The sequence below is a fragment of the Achroia grisella genome, unplaced genomic scaffold, assembly GCF_030625045.1.
Source record: "Achroia grisella isolate CSIRO2021 unplaced genomic scaffold, CSIRO_AGI_Agris_v1 utg906, whole genome shotgun sequence".
Lineage (NCBI taxonomy): Eukaryota > Metazoa > Arthropoda > Insecta > Lepidoptera > Pyralidae > Achroia > Achroia grisella.
The window spans coordinates 173,266-196,600 of record NW_026713064.1 but is presented as its reverse complement, the minus strand read 5'-3'; the positions used below and the strand labels follow the sequence as shown (position 1 = coordinate 196,600).

Genomic DNA, 23,335 nt, shown 5'->3' with positions numbered 1-23,335 from the left:
TATAACTCCTTTAGAAAGAGACGCGATCCATAATTACTTGACTCACTCTTGGAATACTTCTGCCATCACAGAGCAAATAATCACTACGTTTAGTATTTGCATTCGTAACTTTATTTTTAATCGCGTTTAAAGTATAATGTATTTTAAATTATAATATTCTAACAATGAATTGCATCGGCAGGCGTTGATTGTTTTCTTATTGATATGATTTTTTTCTTATTTTGGACATTCCATAAAGGTTAGCATATCGTCTATACACAATCAATATAGAATAATTATTTTTAATATAGCAATACATTTATATTAAGTGAAGTTAGTAACAAGTGGTGTGAAGTAGGGCAATCCAAAAATCGCCATTTTTACTTTAGTGAAGGGAGAATTAATATTTGTCAGGCTGGAGGACGAAGATTATTTTGAAAAAAGTGTGTCATTACATTTCATTTCAAGTAGAAAAGACTATTATTTGAAAGAAATTTTAGTATAATAGTGTGTTTTTATTTCTTACTAACGTTTGTATGTAGTGCTACTTCCCGTCGTAAAGTTGCTCGTTGGTGTGTCGCTTTAGCTAATTCGATGGCTATGATATTGAAATTGTAATCTAACGTGTCGTTTTGACGTTCTCTGTACGGGATAATATCGATACACCGAGGCGACGCCGTTAGAAATGAGCAGGCCTCAAGGCGGACGCATACAAGTCCCGGATGACCTTAGAGAGATCTTATTGGAATTCACCATAAGTTACCTTCTGGAGCAGCCAGGGGACGTGATCAACTACGCGGTCGAGTTCTTCACCAGGTTACAGAACAACAGGACGACAACCATAGTGCGGGGCCCCACCGCCGGCACACCCGATGAGTCCATAATATCAGACGAAGAAGGTACTAATTTACTCATATTTGTTAGAAAAACAATAATACAGACAAGAGTAAGTGCAGGACGTCAGTAAGGTGGGTTCGCTAGGTGCAGTAGTGTTAGGCCTCCTCATCACATAAATTAACCAGGTAGTACATAGGTACCTTAATATAGAAAAAAATATAATAAAGGAGAAAGACTTGCACATCTAACTAAAATATTAGAGTCATTTCTATAATTTATCTTTCATTTAATACTCTCCCAATAATAATAACTATATAAAAAAATAAAATTAATACACATGTAATTTACTATCTAATTAGATATGTAATTAAAATGTCAATAATTTACAGTATACAACTATTGAATTCAATAGTTTTTATAATGACTTTGGAACTAATATTATAGTGACCTAGTTCTAGTAGTCACATGTGTGTTCACCCATGTTTCTACTTAAGTCTTAAACAAGTACTCGTAATCAGTATTCAACATATCACTTACATACATACTCCTTTAACTTGGGAATCTTCATCAATATCAATCATCAGGATAACATTATGTGTATCTGCTATTTTATGCTGAGTAGAGACATAGTAAAATTAGTACTTATTTTAATTTTTAGCAATAGTAGTAAAATAGCTCTTTATAGTTTACATTCAGATTCACACGGTTCTATTAATAGTTATACCACTTTTTGGTAGCTTGAATATAAAAAAATATTTATTAATACTCTCTTACTACCAGCAGTAGTAATCATTTGAGTTTTGGCACATTGCCATTACGGATTCTGTGATATAACTTTATTTATGTATAAAATAAGTTTTTAGGGAATATTGTATGCTGTTGCCAAATAATAAATAACAAAAAAGACATTTTATTACTTTTAGTCTTGTAAACTAATCATTTTAGATGATGAAGAAAAATATGACACTAAACCATTTTCTATTCATGTAATAACAATATGTATATTTATTAACAGTATGAAGCACAAATACTAACTATGATTTAAAAATTGAAACTTTTTATAGTGTTTGTAGAGATGTACATTTACAATGTTTACTACCTACATGCTGCTCCCATTTGTGTGTTTATTTTAAAAGCTTTGAAGTTGTGTGATGATGAGTTTGGCTTATTTTTTCCCTGTCTGCCATTGACTTTAATGTTTTGAACTGAACCAGATGTTGTTATGTTTTACTTGTGTGTTACATAAAATTGGCTGTTTAAATGTGACCACAGACACTTTAATGAATGTACAATGAATTGTACAGGTGCTAACCAGGCCTTGAGTAGTATTTGCATATGAGATGTTCTGTTTCATTGTTAAATATGTTAGGTACTTACACATGTAAGGAGCATTACTGGAAACATTCGGTTCTTAATGAGTCATTTAAAAAGGCCTTTGTCTTTTAATAGGATATTATTATACTTACTAATAACTGGACATAACAGAGCAGTTATTATGTTGTAACAGAGTATTATGAAGAAGCTGTAAATACCTGTTGATTAATTAGTGATGTCATATACTTTTAATTGCTATCTCCTATAAACACCATAGGGCATAGATTATCTGAACTTACTTTAGAGATTAGAAGATGATATCACTTATCTGAACAACCTGTTTGTTATGTACTCTTATCAAGTACATTTTACAAGAATTTATCTTTTTTATACACTAACTTGTGCATACAATTTGTTCATACAGGATTCAGTCAGGATATATACTTTTGCATCTATGAAAAATTAATAAAATTTTATTAATTGGGTTAACCTTTATAGATAAGTACAAATTAAATTGTTATCTGTGTTTACATAGTGTAATTGCTGTTATAATGAATTTAATCAATGAAATTAGAGACTTCTGTATAATTACCTCAACATACAGAACTATACACATATGTAGGTATTGATCCAGTTAATTAGATTTTCAATATGGCGTCTACATAATACTTGAAATACCTAAATCAGAGCAATCAAAAATGCCTACTGAAAATATATATATAGTGGTTAGTTACGGGAAATTTCATATTCTTTCTTTAGTATAATTAGAAATAGTTGCTAGCAGTGGAGTGGCCCATATCAGGCTACCTCCACGCGATCTTTACGGGAAACATCGTGGTTATTTTCTGGTGAAATCGCTACAATAAGTGAACTGACCTAATTTCTTAAAAGACTGGGAACAGTTACACCATAAAAAGAATGTCAAAATTAACTTCATGATAATTATTGTATTGTTCACCACCAATTTATGTAGCATAAAAAATATAGTAGAAATATGTAATTGACAAAACAAACCATAGTTGCTAACTCGTGTTGTAAAAGTCACATTACAACTTAGATTGGTCAATAATATTTACCACCGCATAAGTAATAGATTGTATTCCTAATTATTATAGTGTCAGTAGTTAAGAAGTATACAATATTAAGAAATAAAAATACTAATAAAGAAAATAGTATCGGACCAACATGCAACTAAACCCGATCAATAACAAACAATTACCAGAATCGTCAAAATATCGAGTTACAAAAACAATAGAATTGATGATACTCTCTCTCACTCGTTCTCACTCAGGTTGATTTTTAACAAGAATTTAATGAGAATACGGTTTTTGCTTTCTTGCTTTAAATCCAGCCTTGTATATTTTCAAATGCCTCTATCTCTATATTGTATTTCTTACTTAATAATAATAACTATAAAGTATATTTCTTATTACTAAAAGCAACCTAATACCTAAAAGTGGCGGGAAAATTATTTCCAATACGTATTGGCTGAAAAAGGAATCATCAAATTCCCAGATATAGGGAAAGAGTCGTATGTGTTCAAAGAATAGCTGTAATTGTTATTATTAATTAATATAATTGGTTATTTACAATTTTTGTTATCTGAAAAAGTAAATCATTGCGTAGGTACATATGTTAGAGCAAAGTTCTCGAAGTCATTATACATGCACGACAATAGGATCCATTTTTATGTTACGTACGTATTACAACACAAAATATTTATTCTAAACTCTAAATTGCCTACTATAACAACTATTAACTTCGAAGAAAGATAAATAGGCCTGTAACTAATTTAATTATGCGAAAAAAATATACAATTGCCTTGATACTTGGGTAAAAAATGACACATTTACAAGTAGTTATAAAGTCGAGAAGTGACGAGTGATTATCACGAGTGTTCTCACGTCATTCCCACGTGATTTGAAAACCTGTTGGTGTCTCCTAAATCATGCAATGATTATTGAACCATGTTCAATAATCATTGCATGATTTAGGATTTGCATGCATTTGGATTGCAGGTGGAAAGGATTGTTAGTAATGGGAATAGGTGACCACATTGTTAACAATATAACATAACATGCGGTCCCTCCAAGTCATAGAAACCATATTGATTAATTCCTAATGACATTGTCAGGATGGGTATAGTGACCTGACCTCATACATATTTTGTCACTCTCTTGTGGTGCTCCGCAGGCTTACACTACTAAATAATTTATTATTATTAAATAGACTTAACAAAAATATCCTTCGTTTAAAATGAATTAAGCATCATTAATATATACATACATAAAACTGAAGAATTTGTTGGTTTCAATGAACTAATTTCTAGAACCACCAGTGGGACATGAAAACCCTTTTTGTATTTGCTGTCCAGTTCTTAAGGCTGGGTATAGGCTTATAAACATATTACGGCCCTTGGGAGACGAGCTAAAGGAAATCGAAGTGAACGATAAGAAAATAGTAATGGCACAGGCAGATGATGAAAGTATGGGGATGGCCGCCAATACATTTAAATTAACTGGCAAGACAGCTAGTTAGGTATAAAGTTTACTAAAAACAATTGACTACAAAACTAAAAACATTTCTCATCTAGGTTGGTACAAAGTTATGCAATATCTTTTCTGAATTTGCTACATTTTCTTATAAATGCAATGAACAAGTAACAATTAGCTATAAATAAATATTTTCAGCAGACAAAACATTACGTAACAACTATTATTATTAAATCTGCTTGTATGATCGGAAATTTTAAAGTACTATGAGAAAATGCTAACAGATAACATTTAACAGAGGTCAACCCTGAATCTATACATGGGCGTGCCTACTTAGGTATAATTTGCTCGAAATTATTATATCTTGTAAATTATTAGTAATTCTTAACGTCACATTGAATTGCTATGAAATGATATAGAACGTAATTTCTCCCCTCGTTTTTGAAGCAATGCAATGCAATATTCATGAGTCTTACTTTCTAGGATAACTCAGTAGTGTGCAAGTATGACGTCAGTAGTACGCGAACGACAAACGTAATAGGTACGTAAGACAGTGTTCCGCAAACTTGTGTTCAAGGTACACTCGTCAAATATAAAGTTTTAGTACTACAACAGAAAAAATGGCGATATTAATGCTTGTTTGTAAATATTTTTTTATTATAGCACAATGATGACAGCCAACCATAGTAGTGTAATAAAAATATTCAATGTTAATTTATTGTGAAAAATAGTTTCTCGTTTTTACGTGAAACCTTAATATACAAACAGAAACAGTATTCGACTTGATTCGATTTTACTACTTGTCGTTATAAATAATAAAATCATCATAAAAAAGTGAGCCTGGACAATTGCGCACAAGAGATAAAAATCTGGAGCAATAGTTATTAAGGCTCAATTTTTCTGCTGTTCCACCAGCACATTAAATAATGTCCATGGCGCACACACTTTGCGAAACACTGCCTCACGCTGTACTATTTATGTGAAAGCACAGTTTCTATTACTGTTTATTTAACTTCTATAACCTTGCAACTAGTACCGACATGTTATAACTATTTTTATAGAAAAACCTGCTCTACATGGACCATATGTTACAGACAATGTCAACAACTTAGTCGATACCCGACCAATGTTTTATTTACGCGCCTGACTTAACAAGGCCGAGTAACCTTTTGAAGAATAAACACTTCTATAACTGAATGCACATGGTGACGCGGGTTCTCTAACATATATTACTACGATGTAATCTAATCTATCTATAATAATATAAAACGAGCTGAGCTATTTTTATGAACCTATTGTGTGTATCGTTAATTGAGAATTAGCTCTAACGAATCATTAACAGTACAATTGGAACTTGTATATTTTCTAATTTTTCGATGCTTTGATCAATTTAAACATACTTATTATCTAGTTAAATAACGCTGAGTAAACCTCAATCGTCAACATACTTCTATGTTACAACTATAAACATACACAACAAAAAGTAGTAGTCTATAAATTCATTCCAGTCATATCTAGGTCTAGTCTAACGAATGTAGGTTTATTTTATAACACAGGCATTAACTGCTGCAGGTAAACACGTGGGAAATTGCTGATATTTTATGTCGTAATGTAACAATGATCGATCATAATATTTCATGATAATTTCCTTTTGCCAACTATAGAGCCGCCAGTGGCGCGCTTCAACAACCGGCGCAAGTCTGTCTTCGCGGAGACCTACGACCCCGAGGAAGATGATTCTGACGAGGGCGCTCCCGCCGTGTTCCCCAAGTCGGACGCTCAGCGCGCTCGCCTCGCTGAAGCGGTGCGAGGCATCTTGCTGTTCCGCTCGCTTGATGCTCAGCAGATGCAGCAGGTATGTTTGAGTGCACTAATTATATTGACGGACGACCTCGGTGGTCTAGCCGCTTAGCATACCGTCTTACGTACCAGTTGGCGCTGTGTGAAATAACATAAATTATTATTATACTACTCTGATGGACTATCTTATAGAAAATTGTGATGGAAAAAGCAAAAAACCACGGGCATCATTTGATTAACTGATACCCGTGACACCGCTCTTCTTTCATATTCAACAGGAATTAACTTCTATGACGTGGAGTATATTAAAAAAAAAACCCTCTTGTACCCAATTCAAGAGGAATAAGTTAATTTCCTAGGTGACAATATGCAAAATTACTGCGACCAAACAAGCCTGTATAGATTTGTAATTTAAAAATAAATGCCATGTGCCTGGCAGATATGCCCGGAACGATATTATCAAATACCTACTCATGAATACAAATTTATAGTCTGGTCGGTATAAAATGTGTATTTAATATTTAATTATTTTCTATATTATTAGTCTTTAAGGTATGTATAATATAGGTCGATATTGTTTTTATATTAAGTAGCTGGAAATAGATAATATTATTATAAATCCAACATACAGTACTTTTAAATTGCCTACAAAAACTTTACTATTGACTTTACTAATATAATATGATTGAAGTCAGTTTTTATTAATGTTCAATCTGCACTAAAATTAATTCGAATCTGTTTATCTATTTGCTTGTTACACTTTCACGACTAAACAGCTGAACGTATCTTAATGAAATTTTATACCTAGATAGACTGATTGTATGTAGACGAATTCGCGGGTAACAGATATTACTTTATAAATATATTATCTTTATATAACAGAAATGTAACTGTAGATATTACAATACTTATGAGGAAAGTCCTCTGAAATAGAAACAAGGATAAGTACCTACAGTAATATTATTGTGAAACTATTAGCCTTGATACAACACGATCGGAATAACGTTATTCTATGCAGAGGACAGTGCGATAATAATGGGATTACTTATTTATATTATCTATACCCACGCCAACATAGACATACACAGAATTTGAAGTTGCAAAAGTTTACCGAAACCTTGATAACTTTCTTGTTCTTAACTTTCTTGCATAATACACATTCTGCTTGGTTTTTCTTCAAAATGTTGCAAGGACGAACCATACTGAATTTTCAAATTATCTAACAGCCATTAAAAATACATTGGTTAAGAAATATTCTTAAAATTCAGTATAGTTAAGCAGTATTATATACAAATACTGAGTTATTTATTGAGGCTCAGTAATATTATTTGTAATGAATCCGGATACAAAAAAAATCCGCTAAGTAAATAACTCCCAACTAACCATTATCCACGAAATATGTATTTCACTGGAATGAAATACATATTTAATTACTTAGAGAAAATCTGTGGTTTAGCTTAGTCCAAAAACATACGTCATTTGTCCGTCGTTTTATAATGATTTGTCGTACTATAAATTCTGTATTCTGTATTATGTAGCGGGAAAAGACATACAGACATACAAATTTGTTAGATTTCATGATATTGTCAGTATAAATTCCAGAAATTATGAAAAAATATGAAGACTTGACCATTAAATTTCGATTTGAGTAATACAAAATGAAACAATATTTTCACCAACAGTCCAATAAGACCGGCATTATAGTGCAGTACAATTATCATGAATATAAGTAGATATTTATTAAATTTGCAATTTTTTTAATAAGACTAACTTCACACAGGTTCTCGACGCTATGTTTGAGAAACGCTCCGAGCCCGGCGAGTATGTAATCAGGCAGGGTGATGATGGTGACAATTTCTACGTCATCGAGAATGGCATGTTTGATGTACTCGTCACCGGAGATGACCGCATCGAGAAGGTAATATTTTATGGCGATTGAATATTTTCAACCGACTACAACCAGATGTTTTCTATCTGCTTATTATCTTTCAATATGTCTATGCACGAATAATTGCAAACGTTCTTAATTCTTTTTAGATCTAAAATACAAATTATTACTTTGAAGTTTTGTATAACTTTTCAACTATTAGCTGTCAAAACGACGTTAACGCCATTTGTGAGACCGATCATAGGACTTCTCACAGATTGAGCTATAATGACCGAGACCATATAATTGGCTCCTTCCCAGATGAGAGGGTAATATTTTTTTTTCTTCCAATTAGCACTCGCACTTTGTAATCGCTCTTCATAATAATTCAACATATATACTATAATACATAGGAACAATAAAACAGAATAAACTATGTAGCAAACTTAATAATACTGATCTTATGCTAATCACAACTAAAACTTACTACACCCACACGTTCTAAAAGGTTTTGCAGGACAAGATAATAAATTATCTCTATTTATTTTCACTTTTGTTGATCTTACTACTGTTACCTTTACTAAATTCCTACAGGTATTCTGTTAGATAAACTAAAATTTAAATATGAAAAATTTAATATCACATAGATAGACTAATTATATTATCTAAACAGCATATTTTATTTCCATTACTTATTTCTTAAATGAATATTAACTATTTCGAAAATCTCACAGCGTATATTTTCAGTTCTTACAATTTTATATTCTTCTAACTAATGTTTACCGGTACGTTTTGTCATATCAATTAATATCTCTATTAAGAAATAAGGTTTGATAGTAGAAGGGAAATATTTTCGGTTGTAGGTATGTATTTTTAATGCCGAATCATAAAAAAATTACCTTGATTATTTTTTTTGAAAAATTGTGGTGGGCCACACTTCACTTATGGGTATAAAATAGATAATCTATTCTCAAATCTACCGACTATACATATAGAATTTCATCAAAATAGAGTAAACCAGAGAAGTATGGCAACTAACACTGAGACATGAGAATTTTAAACATATAGATGTATGTTTGTGTCATATTCAGCATAAAACTTTTATTATCAACCAGGTGGTCCATACTTACGAAGGTTCAGGCTCGTTCGGCGAGTTGGCGCTGATGTACAACATGCCCCGCGCGGCATCGGTGCGCGCCCAGTCCCCGGGCGCTCTATGGGCCATGGACCGCCACACCTTCCGTCGTATCCTGCTCAAGAGCGCCTTCAAGAAGCGCAAGCTGTACGAAGAGCTCCTCGACAAAGTGCCCATGCTTAAGGCGCTCCAGGTATTCACATTTTTTAAATAATGTACCTTTTATAATTTTAAATGTAGAATATTTTGCATACATATATGATGTGATAGAGAACAGGACCGTTACAAAATCTTAATTTCTTATGCTTATATTTTGGTTTCAATGTGATGTAAATGTTTATTTTTTTTTATTCTACTATGGTGGTAAACAACACCAACATTAAATGTGTAATCTATGTATTTAATTCTGTCACTGCACTTCATCACTTGCCACCAGCCTTGCACACCAGTCTACTGGAACAGCTCTTATATATTAATTTGGGTTTAAATTTCAATTGATCAATTAAATGAGAGGATGGCATTTTGAATATATCTTATTTATATTATATGCATCGGTTTGCAGTTTTTAATGGTTATTTTGTTAACAATAACATTAACTGTAGTTTTGGTCTCATCTCTTGGTTGTGATTGAAAATGTTTTAACTAATTATTCTTATTTAATTTATAAACATTAAAATACACAACGGGAAATATAACTCACAAATATAATATCTAATATGTTAGAAATGGTGTTAAATCAATATTATATGACGTTCATTTAAGACTATCACGATGATAGATATATTCAAGGCCTGATTAATGCCTGATGGGCTACATAATTTTATAGCGTTATTTCACTTCAGAAAGAAGAAAGTGATGTCACCATTTGCGTGATAAAAATACAACATCGATACGATCTATCATTATCAAAAGTAAGGTATTACAAATGTCTACGAAATCTTCCGACCATCTCTATGAAGTCGATTACATTATGTAGGTACTTATGCAAACATGATTATTGATAATATCTATGTTTATCATAAATATTATAGTTCCAATCTCTATTTACATTTTAAGCGACTATAAAAAGAACTGAATTCTCTTATTTTCTGTTGCGTGGGACGTTTTTGCATAGAGTCAGATTTTAGATGATTCTTTTCGTACATGGTTTACTTGAGATTGTTCATTCATATTAATTTTGTTACTTTTCTATCAGACATATCTCTGTTTCTAAATTATTAAAAATTCTACGTAATTATACATTATTCATACTTATATTACTTGTACTTCACCAGTTTATACAGAATTATCCATACCTGTTTTGTGTTCTTTTTAGGATCAGCTATTATTAATATTCATTTTTTTATAATATATTATGTCTAAATATGAGGGCCATAAAAAATGTAATATGTATATGCAATACTCCTTTTTACAACATACTGTATTTTAAATAAGCGTATATTGTACAACGCATGAAGTTAATAATTATTTATACGAACACAAATTACTACAAGTATTTCGCTTAATAATGTTCATCTATTTACTATATACACATAGATTAGACAAAAAAGATATCTTAATACAACATTATAGAAGAATTCAGAAGTGTAGTTTTACAGACGCCTTTGAAGTTTAAAGCCCCCTCTTTTTCGTAGTTGAATGGGTGTCGCTCGTGCTCAATGTCCCGAAAATGCAGTATTGACTGCTAACTTAAAATCAATGGCTTGAATTGGTATGAGACGTAGTTAAGTTTTAACAGTCGGTCCTATATTAAGTAACATAATATATACTTTTATCAATATTTATTACTTTATGATAGACGATTTTAGATTTGACTACAATACTTGTAACAAACAAACAAAGCGACTTTGACATTTATAATATTATAAGAATTATGATAGGTATAAAATAAAATAGATAAAGTAATCGTAAAATGCATAGTTACAAGTACTATTAACTGTCTAAGAATCAATTGTCGCTGATATGAAAGTGATAAGCAAATCTATTATATCGGCTACGTAACTTGATACGGGTGGCGTCGGTGAAAATAATATGTTATCATTAAATTTGATTTACGTTAGATTAGGGTGTTTGATAAGCGGCTTTGCGGCCGAGTACCGGTAAATTAGGTATATAATTACTTAATTAAAATCAGGTAATATTTTATAATCTGACTAACTTATTTCCGAGGATTTGTCCGGTAATCGGAACAACTTACTGAATCCTTTATTTAACTGTTTCTAGTTGCCCATGTCTTTCTCAAACCTAAGTACTACCTTTATACCAAGTTATTATAAGTGCATAACTTGGTATAATTTATTGTAACTTAGTGTAACTTATTGTAGTTTATTGATTCTTTACAATTCATACCTAACAACACTGTGATTGAAACAACAACTTTTTAAATGCTAATTTACATAAATTGTACAAGTGTATGCAGACTTGAATTGAATTAGTGTATTTGATCAGTGTACGCAGCACCGTATATAACAGAAATAACGCAATACATAATTGTACTTTATATAAAATAGGCTACTGAATTGATATAACAAAAACGATAACCAAATAGCCAATAATTAGAGAGGCCACGCCCACATTTTCCGCAAGAATTCGAATTTATTTAAATCGGTTCAGTAGTTTTTGAAAGCAATACAGACAGACAAACAGAATTACTTTTGCATTTATAATATTAGTAAGGAATTATAATCAATATTAATAAATAAAATATTTAGCTCAACTTATATTTTGTATATATTTTTTTCTGTCGAAATCGAGATATTAAGTAAACTAAATATTGCGTAATATGTAAATCATGTAATTTCAATCTACATAAATACAAAAATTTTTAACGAAATAATTATTATTGGTATATTATGAATGAGTAAATAAATTCAAATTCGCTAATATTCCATTAGAAAACCGTTTAAATTGATGTCATATTACCCTCTTTAGATGACTTGAGTGTTTAATTCTACGCAGACTTTGATCAGGTCAATGTATTTTTTTTTACTTTATTGAGACTAAGGAAAGAGACTTAACTTTATTATAACGATAACAGGAATAAGTAACATAACTGATAACATTTTTTTAACGACTAAAGTATGTATATTATCAAAACTATCATGCAATAAATTGATGTCGCTCATGACGTACCTATGTTGGGAAAACATATCATAAATTAGTCTAAAGCCGGTAATACTGACTGGTCTACAAATATTTGTACTCATAAATATTAAGAATACATTGCATTCAAAATATCAAAATAATGTAATCCTATATTCAAGATACATGCTGGTGACTACAATTCTAGATGTGGTCTGCGGTATTGTCAATTGTCATTAAAATAAAGGATACATCTAATCATGATATATAAAAAAATATTTTGAAATGGCTGAAACGTCCTGAGTATGAAAACTGTGAAATTATATACTATGTTCTCGTATTAATATCTCTCTCGCTCTCTCTCTCTCTCTCTCTCTCTCTCTCTCTCTCTCTCTCTCTCTCTCTCTCTCTCTCTCTCTCTCTCTCTCTCTCTCTCTATCTCGTTGTTATGTTTTCGGTCAATTGTAATTTTAGTAGTTGTAAATTTGCAAGGGGACGGCTGGTTCCTAGCTGGTACCTAAAATACAGGTTTCTAGTTAGTTTAGGTACCAGGGAACAATGTAAAATGTAAATATTGGATGAAAACAAATTATTATCACTATTATTTATCAGTATTATGAATGTAATATCTAAGTACTTCTATCTACTCTGTATTATTAGATATTACAAAAAATAATCACATAATGAAATTTGATGATGAAAAATTTAAATGAAAAAAGTTGTCCGTTTCGTTGTTAATAAGCAATTATTATAGTAACGTACCATAATAATTTTTTTATCTATCTAATGCATGCATGCGTCACTTAAAAACTATTATATAGATGTGAATGGAGATCACCGATATATTGTTATATGTCTAATTTAAAATATAGGCTCCATTTTACCACAGTAAATATACAGTGCGAAGCAAGTGCAGGTCGCTAATATTATATATTTCCTTACTGCGGTCTTCTATACCGTGAAAATTAAGTTATAATTTAAAAAATCAGATAAACACGGTCAAACTATATTAAAAAACTAACATGGGTAGTTTAAATTTATTATAACACATATATAAAACACCTACCCATACTTCCAGTCCATTGCGTAGGAACGCAGTACGTCCAGACATAAACAATAAATAAACAGACATACGCAACGCTTCCATTCCTGCTCGCGACTGAATCTAAACATGTGAATGGGCACGCAAACGTTCTAACTTTTGCTAACACTGGATATAAAAAAATCGACGCCCTTCAGCAAATTGCAACTTTTTTATTTAAATGAAAGTGCAAATAATCTAGCAGCCCACATGATGTAAAATGGCAATTTTACAGCGCCACAAATATAACAAAATTAATTATTTTTTCCCATCATGCGATTCTGTTGGTGAGATTAAAGTTGTCGTGTCTTGTATTATCTCAAATCCCTTCAAATAGGAAAATAGATTACAAACGACTGGTTATATGATGATGACTATGCTATATAAGTATGACCCACACGTGACTATATACAAGCTCTCCCTCGGCGAACATTGCCAATAGAGTCCTTAGTTATTTAGCTAAATTACACTGGGTTTATTATTAGGAATGCTAAACAGGCTGATGGCCCGCTTGACGGTAAACGGTAACCGTCGTCTCTATACGTATACAGCACTACGGTACAGATATTGGTGATATTGAGAGTGTGACTTGAAAACATGATTCCCGTCGCCTATATTCCAGAGGACTAAGATGTAATGCCTCTTATCCTGTAATTTCATTCCCTAATCTGCACACAACAGCTGAAACACTGCTTATAAATGAAGCTGCTTGGCGGCTGATATAGGCAAGTCTGAGAACCCATGCAGATGACGTTTCAGTCTGTATACTTCTGGTAAACTGTAAAATTGTTTTGTTGTATATAAAGAGGTTATTTGACTGACAGTGATCACTTAAAAAGCGTTTGAAAAAAATATTCATTTATAGGTAAAGACCAGGTTACCCTTTTTATGAGGTGCTGTAATACAACGTAGTGATACTCTACTATTAATATAATTTAAGCAATGAGTTAGCCCATCTAACTTCATCCTGATACTTTGATCCTCCAGTAGTGTCCCGCCAACGTATATCGTTAACGCAGGCGGGTGGACCATTTCATTATCATGGGCTGGAATATTAATATAGCCCCTAGTCCATCTAGTCCCTCGGTAAGCAGAGCTTGTGTTATGGGAACTAGACAACTGATATAAATACATACATTTTTTGTAACTTTGTACATACATGCATAGAAAATACCCAGAAAATACCGATGCAAAAAATCGTACTGCTGAATACAAATGTTTGTACCGTGCGAAGAATCCAACCCGCGACCGCGGAAGTAAGGCGGTGTGCTAAACCGCTCGACCACCGAGGTCGTAATAAAACTAATTGTATATATAACATTTCTATAAGAGAAATAAACTAATTTATTCACTACGTCCCCATTATAAACAATGTTATTTTATAATTACCTGTCATGCTAAATACAGTTTTACCACAGTATTAGTTAAATATATAAAACTTATCCTTGTTTCGTTGTTCAAATTTGAAACGTGACTAAAATATGAATAATTGTTTACAATACTGTCTTGCTTATAAGGTACTTGTTACAAATTAATTTAATAATCCAATTTGTAGTGCCCTTCGACTTCCCGCAAACAATATTTTGTTTGACCTTTAAATAAAGTAATAAAAACAGCGGTTGATATTTTGTACACCCAACTAACCTAGGTATTGTTTTTTGACGGATCTGAAAGCTAAAATTATGTACTAAATTAATTGATATGATTCTAACTACTCAATAAAGGTATATTTGCAAACGATTTATTTTTAGAATAACGCTAATATTATAATATATTATAATCAGTGTTATCCCAGATAGTGCCTATCACCGCTCGTTATTGGTGTTTTTACACGAGTCTTTTTTTTTATGTTAGTGCGCACTTGCTTCATTCTGATCCCACCCTCTTCTACTGATGACCATCAATGAAGTCGAGTCAGACTATCATGATCAATTAAACCAGGATCGTTTCCAGTGGGAATCGCGTGGTTACACTTGATAAAGTATTAAGACCTAGATAAATTTATCTTACTAATATTATAAACGCGAAAATTTGTGAGTATTTGTGGATGGATGTTTGTTACTCTTTGATGCAAAAACTACTGAATGGATTTTAATGAATCTATGCAATAATATAGTTTATACATCAGAACAAGACGTGCGCTATAAATTTCACTGTAGTGAAATCCTGGTCACAGCTTAATTACATATTAATATACGTACAGTTAATTAGCACGATTTTTTGAGATGTGTGATTTGTTAACAGTCGTACGAGCGCGCTAACTTGGCGGACGCGCTGCTGCCTCGCTCGCTGATCGATGGCGAGCTGATCATCCGGCAGGGAGACACCGCCGACGGCATGTATTTCGTGGAGGACGGCTCCGTCAGCATCCGCATCACCCGCGACGACGGCAACGAGCACGAGATTAAGCGCCTCGGTACGTACCCTAATTTATTAATTTTATCACTAGGCAATTACCAATTAATAATATTCTAAATCTATTATATTGATTTTTAAAAAATGACCTTGAACTGAAATTGAAATTTAATACGACAGTACTTAATTGATAGACTCATTTTTTATATTATAATGATATTATACTTTCTTTTTCATAATAACTAAAACATCCTCCAAATGTACCTATAGTGTTTTGTAAATATCTGAAATATAAGAAAATAGCTCGAAAGAAAGAGACAAAAGCATTCCAATTCCTGAAATAGGTTTAGCTTTTTTATGTATACGCGTTAATCATTAATGATCTTAGTATAACAAAAAGCATATGTATATCAATCCTATAACTGAAACCTTAGTACAATTATAAACAATAAATACATAAGCTTATTACTATTATTTTTATTTATATTATTTGCAATAGTTACTGGTATTGATTGACAATTGAAACTGGTAAATTGTAAATAAACTTCATCATCCAACCACTCATCCGAACCTCAAGGTAACACAAAAATAGGTAAGACATTTTTGGTATTACAAACTGGTCAAACGCAATTCTAAACAAGACAATTACTCAGACTCATCATGGTATTTATTTGGAATTGAAATTGGAACATCTTTGCAAAGATTCTTCTTTCTTTACAGCACTGAATGGTAAAGAAGAGTGGTATAGTGAATGCAGAGTAGGTAAGACAAAGGAATTGGTGCATTCAATGGGTGGGGTCTAATACGCTATGATTCTGCTAATGGGTCGATTTCACGTGTCTTTCGCTTACAAGCGTTTCTTGTTCCATAGTCAGAAATTTCTAGGCCAATAATTGTAGTTGCATGTGGGTAATCATCGCCACATTCTCTGAAGAGAAGAGAAATCATTAGACATGAATATATTATAGTAGTTGGATTGTATTAGGTTTCCCACTAACATCATCATTTATCATACCAATCTTTTAAGGTTCATGTCGAAGTGGGCTCTCTCGCAATATGAGAATCCTATTATTTCAACACCGACATGCAAATAATCTTTATATTAGTATGGGTTTTAGTTATCTAGTATATTGTTCCCGAAGAATATATAAACATAACTCGACTTCGGATTAACAGATTTGTATTACAAAAAGGTGGTATGGAAAGGACGTTGTGGAAAATAAAATACTGATCGTCAGCCACAAATAAATTATTTGTAGTTAAGTATTTATACATAATGTAAGAACGAAACCCTAACCATAATATGGAAACAATGGAGTTTTCGTCAAAGTCTTTACAATGCTCTAGAGTTTTAGTGATATTTTAGTTGACAGCTTAAGCTGGTCATCTAAAAATATTGATACTACATCGATATAGAGACTAAGAATTCAGACTAAAATTATCTTTAGTTAATAGCAATCATATTAATTTAATACATACATACTAACCTGTAATTAATTCTGAATGTTCAGTTATAAAAACGCATATACTCAGAAAACACATCGTAGTTTCATTCATAAATCTCCAATTTGAGTTAAATTTAATTAAATTAAACAATCTTATATAAATTGAATTTCACACTAATTAACTCGACTTTGATTCATAAAGAAATATGACTGATTAAATTTTTATATGTTTTGTTTACATAGGACAAGCATTATTTTTATACCTGATAGAGCACTACGAAATACATAAATAACGAAAAGATTTAAATCACCAATACAGGAATTGACTTACTTCTAGTGACTGGTCTCTAGTAAAGAGTTATTGTGCATTTTGTCTTGTGATACATCTAAAAGATGTCGAACTAGTCAAATATATATTATTATGTATATTACAACTTTATGGGCATCGTTTGACAACCAACATTGGGAAAAATAATTATTTTTTACTGACATGAGGCATGTAATTTCTAGCTACGCACGCATTTCAATCAAAGGCATGACATTACTACATCTTAGTCTTCCGGAGAGCCAACAGATGACATTATCTTAGTGCCTTAGTGAAGGTCATGCTACTGTTGTATTTTATGCATATCTTTTTACAGACAATGGACAATATTTTATTGTTATAAATGATCACTGTTATAATTTCTTGTCATGTATCATTTATTTATAATTTTATTTGGCCTTTTTGTCGTAGGCAAAGGAGGTTACTTCGGCGAGCTCGCGTTGGTGACCCATAAGCCGCGTGCTGCGTCTGCTTACGCTGTCGGACCCACCAAAGTGGCATGTAAGTATCCACATGTTCACAAAGTACTTTATGCAAAGTCGTCTTTGTTGGCACTTCTGTCTCATCTATATCACCTGCCAAGCAGATTGCTTTGTAAGCTAGTTCGACAACCTCACATGAACCATACCACAGGCGTTACATAATATCGTGATGTCATGATACAGTTCGTGTACGTCATATAAATGCGACTGTTGCTACTTACAGTTTGTTTGTACATATTTTAAATTATATAAAGAAAAGAGTGGCGGTCATTATTTCTTATTCAGTACGTCGAGACACGTCAGCAGCATAAACGATATTACAATATCGTATTATTATCTAATATTTAAAGAATTAGAGTTAAAGAATTTATTTAAACCAAAAACAAAGTTATAACAATTCTAAAAAACTTTAATCAGAAGCATCGTCAACTATTCGATAAAATCTATGAAAAACTGGGCCATATTGTTGCCATCATCCATCGAACAAAAAGATTGCAATTAGATACGACGCTGCTTTGTAACGATAGAGGATCTTTCAATATATTAATTCTATTCTATTCGTATGGGTTGAAATAGGTGAGACTGAGGTACAATATCACCTATTTCAGTAGCTAATCAGCGTGGTTTGTAACGTGTGTTTTGGTTGTAGGGTGTATATTTGGCTTATAAATTACAGTTATGTGGTACTATATCTTAGTCCTGTTAATAATTTGATGTCCATAGTGCTATTCACGTATATACACGACGGTTACCAGCATGCTTAGTTTTATTTATTTATTATGGTTTACACCTCTGGAGACTATTAAATCCAACTTTAATAAGTAGAACTCGAAGTTTTATTTTTGTTTTCAATATCTAACAAACGTCAATTACAACTGAACCATCATGTGGACCATCAACTGGTTTGTTATTCCAATTACATTAAAAAAATCATATATTTTTTAATGTAGTTATTTCTTGTTCTTAGGCCTCAATGCTTTTCTGCTAACAGTAAACAAATTAATTTCAGTCCTGGACGTGGAGACATTCGAGCGTCTGCTGGGCCCATGCATGGAGATAATGAAGCGCAACATTGACGACTACGAGGAACAACTGGTGAAGTTGTTTGGTGACAAGAGCAACCTCACCGACGTGCGATGAACGCCGCGACGCGGCATCATTACGTTCCCCTTCCATTTACCGTAATCTACTGTTTGGTTTTATGTTTTTGGATGTATGGAAACTGAGATTATGCTGATTTATTTTCGGTTGAGAGAAACATACAGATCTGACTTCGTTATTTATTTTTTTATATTACTTATTTAATGTAATATTATACCTTGTAGTAATTAGTACAATATATAGTTGATATAATTGTTTTATACTCTTCTGTATATTGAAGAAAAACGCAAAGGAAATAACCATTTCCGTATCATAGATGAATTTAGCAAGATAGCATAATCTCGGAACTTCCTCCAAAGTATGGTATGTTTTATGCTCAAGCGATCGCTTACTAAATCGCTAATTAATTTACTAATTTAACAGCTACTAATGTTTTACTGAGTACAAACTGAGTAAGGTGATTAGTTCTCGAAGAATATCCTTTGTCAAACAGTGCCATTTTGATAATTATTTTTCAAATAATAATTTAGTGTTTTAGTGTGTACTGATTACGCGTTTATTGGAAGGCGAAAGCCGCGCAAACGGGCGAGTGCTCAATAATATTGCATTGAAACTGAAATACGCTTATTTTAGATAGAGAAATAATGCCTTAGTAGCTATGTAAATATAAGGTACAGTTCAGCGACCGACCAACAATTGCGCCGTGCGTGCAGTTATCGCAGAAATAAAATGTATACGGACCATCACTTCATTCTCATAACATACCTATCGCGTGACGCGTGACATAACGTGTATGTCAATTTGCTGATAAAGTATTTCTGTAGATTCACGTAAATCTACAGAAATACTTTATTAGCAAATTGACATATTAACATAGAGTGCAATAACTAAGATATTTAATATTTTGATCTATGGAGGATGTGATACGTCGTTAACTATGGTCGTTATCTGCGACAGCTATCTTCAGAAAGTATAGCTAACATCTGATAAATATAATCCGTATTTGAGAATCGGGAGTAAAGGCATTAGACTTAAAATTATACCATAAAAGATGTTTGAGTAGTGAGAGTGGAAAATGCAATGCTATTAGGCACTCGTGCTCGTTTTATCTTGGGATATTCTCAACTTCTATCGCCGTTACTATGAACTTAAGAAATTTTCACTCACACAAGCTTTTCTGAAAGATACAAAATTTTATATACCTTATAGGTAAAGCATGGAGTACTATTTTGTTTCCGTGATTAGATTAAATCTACTCACTTTGTATTAAAATTTTATTTATTTTAAATTTTTTAAATTAAATGTATCGTAAAATTGTATGTATATGGAGATGTAATGTGCGGAACAGATATTGAATGCCAAATTAAATAATAGTTACATTGTATGTAATTGTTACAAATCTGCGAAATTTGAAATATCATTCGGGCGTATTCAATTGTAATTACCAAGTCTAGAAATATTCATATTGGTAATGGATAAGAAACTCTCATGTTTATGTAATTCTATTTCGGCCCACGTACATGTGAATGTTTCGACTTTGTAATAAGAAGATGGAATATTTTGTGTTACCTTATAATTGTGTTACATCTTATGAAAACTTTTTTTTAGTTATAGAGAGTTCCTATTATTTTGTTTGCTCTTACGGTTTTACATAGATCTGAGGTATGTTGAACATTGTTATGTTATAGGGAACACAAGAACTCCAATTATCAAATAGCATGTTGATTCTCAACTTGTACCCTTATGTAGCCGAGTAAACAAATTGGTGTAATGTTTATAATTTTATTTAATGGAGATAGTTTGTATAATTGCGTACAACAAGCACCGTGTAGTATGGTAATTGGTATTTAGTGTGTGTGTACGTGTGGTGTGATTTGACCACCAATTGCGTTATGACGTTAGTGTGAGACGAGCACCCGAGCGCGCCTCCAGCACACGTTTGACCCTCAGGTAGAACTTCCAGTATTATTTTAATTAGACAAGTCTACAAATGTTTATTTGTTAATCCAGCCAAAGTAGGTGACGTGTATTGATCATGATTGTGTAGTGCTAAATATTTAAGTCCATATTTACTATTTAGTAGTTAGTTTTTGTCATTTCTTATTGTATTTTAAAATATTAGTAGATTAGGAAATTTTAATGGGGTATAGTCAAATCCTGAGGGGTGAGGTGTATCGTTTATGACGCCATGTACAAAGATGTACAAATTTGTTTCAGCTGCCATAGAAGATTTTATTGTTTTATTTTTTAATATACCTAACTAAATAATTGAATGTTAATAATTTTATTTCATATGTTAAGCTGTTCTTCAAAGTACCGCATAGATATTGTCGAACAGTTTTAGAATATTTATTGGAATTTATATTTCGATCTTTACATTGCTGTTTTCGATATATTGTAATCATTAACAGGTAGAGTTCCTTTGGTTAGCTTATACATTCCTTCGTTACTGATTTACATATATGTATGTTAATTAATTTATTGTCATTATAGAAATTTATTTGACTTTACTATACCCATCTATTTGCAATGTTTCTCACTTCAAGTGCCTATTTCATACAAAACATCCATCAAAATCAATTAGAACCAAAACTTTCTCACTAACAACTTAAATTTTAATCTCGTGTTTTAACCTACTTGAACTGCCTTTAATATTTGTGAAATGTGTTGTGAAGTATATGTTTAGTGCATCGGGCGGAAGATTAAACAGTTGAACAACACTTGGAGTATTGGACGTTTAGATTTAACCTTTGTTAGTTTATACTGAAACATTTCCAATCCATTATTGTATTTTAAAAAGTTGACAGTTTTTGGGTGTTTATACCAAACTCTTTATATACATGTCGTGAAGTTTATATAATCCTACAATAAACACTTTCTACTTGTGTCTGTAAATAACATTTAACTCTTAATGAATTTATAATCGTATTTTATAGTAAATACCTATATAGTGCGTCAATCGACAACTGTCAACTTCAATTTACATGTGGACAAATATTTGATTGCTTTTGTGTGGAGTCTTGTTTGAGAGGTTTTCCCTTCTATGATACATTATATACCTATAAAATATTGATATTTCCGTGTATAACGATGTGTTTGTTACATTGTACAGGTGAGGTGCGTCACGTGTCCGCCACGTCATTTCTCTGTGTGTCCCCAGTGTCCCGAACCCAGTAGTTAAATAGTTTGTGCAATAACTAATTACTGTCATTTATCTATGTCGTTTACATCAATATCATGTGTTAAATTTTGTCTGTGTGGAATTTATTTATATAGATTTTAATAAATCGTAGTATAAGATATTTCTCTATAAACTGGTGTTTAAGAACATCGTGCATTTGCTGTAATGCATCAGAAAAGTGGCAACGGCTATCTTGATTACACGTCTAGATTCAGTTTTCTGAATGATTAAATCGCAAATGCAATCTATTCGCAATACCTACTATGTTAGAAGCACAAATATTTATATGCGTGAATCGTGGAGAGGTTTTCATTCTGTTGTCTTCCATGGGACGCACAGAAAACTCGCCGCTATTTGCTCCCAATCGGGGCGCTATTATGCATTCTCTGGCATACTGATGTAAAGTTGAAATTCGATACGCTTAAACGTAGCGTAATTTTTTATAAATTATACTAGTCATTGGTGTCTAATGTAGATTGTAATCTGACAGCACATTGGAATGGAAAAAACTCCATATCTTCACGTTCACCCTAGGTGTAAGTTGTCATATTACTACCATGTGAGTAAGCATATCAGTGCGGTAGCCACCGCGCGCCGCCGTCTCCCATGTCTAAATAATATTGCACCACATAAGATACATCCGGTAGCCAGTTGAAAACTAGTACCTACCGCTTTTCACGTCATGAGCTTACCCTGTACATTTATAAAAATTATGTATCGTAAAATGTTAGAAAACTGAATTATATTTGTTTGTAGATCTATAATGTTGTTTACTTTATCTCTTTAAATCGAATGTCTTCTTCCCTTACTCCTTCTAGTCTATGTACTTGTATTAATTAGTTGGAATTGTATATTTAAGG

The 23,335-nt window shown here is 32.2% G+C and overlaps 1 protein-coding gene across 1 annotated transcript; it reads left to right on the top strand.

The window, feature by feature from the left end:
- Positions 1-344: 344 nt before the first annotated feature.
- Positions 345-23,239, top strand: LOC131853767 (cAMP-dependent protein kinase type II regulatory subunit). Its single transcript, XM_059204803.1, has 8 exons — positions 345-878; positions 6,287-6,477; positions 8,203-8,340; positions 9,405-9,617; positions 15,831-16,002; positions 18,123-18,212; positions 19,203-19,374; positions 22,407-23,239. Exons 1-7 carry the CDS (start codon positions 665-667, stop codon positions 19,331-19,333), a joined length of 1,149 nt encoding a protein of 382 aa, XP_059060786.1. The 5' UTR covers positions 345-664; the 3' UTR covers positions 19,334-19,374; positions 22,407-23,239.
- The last annotated feature ends 96 nt before the right edge of the window (positions 23,240-23,335 follow it).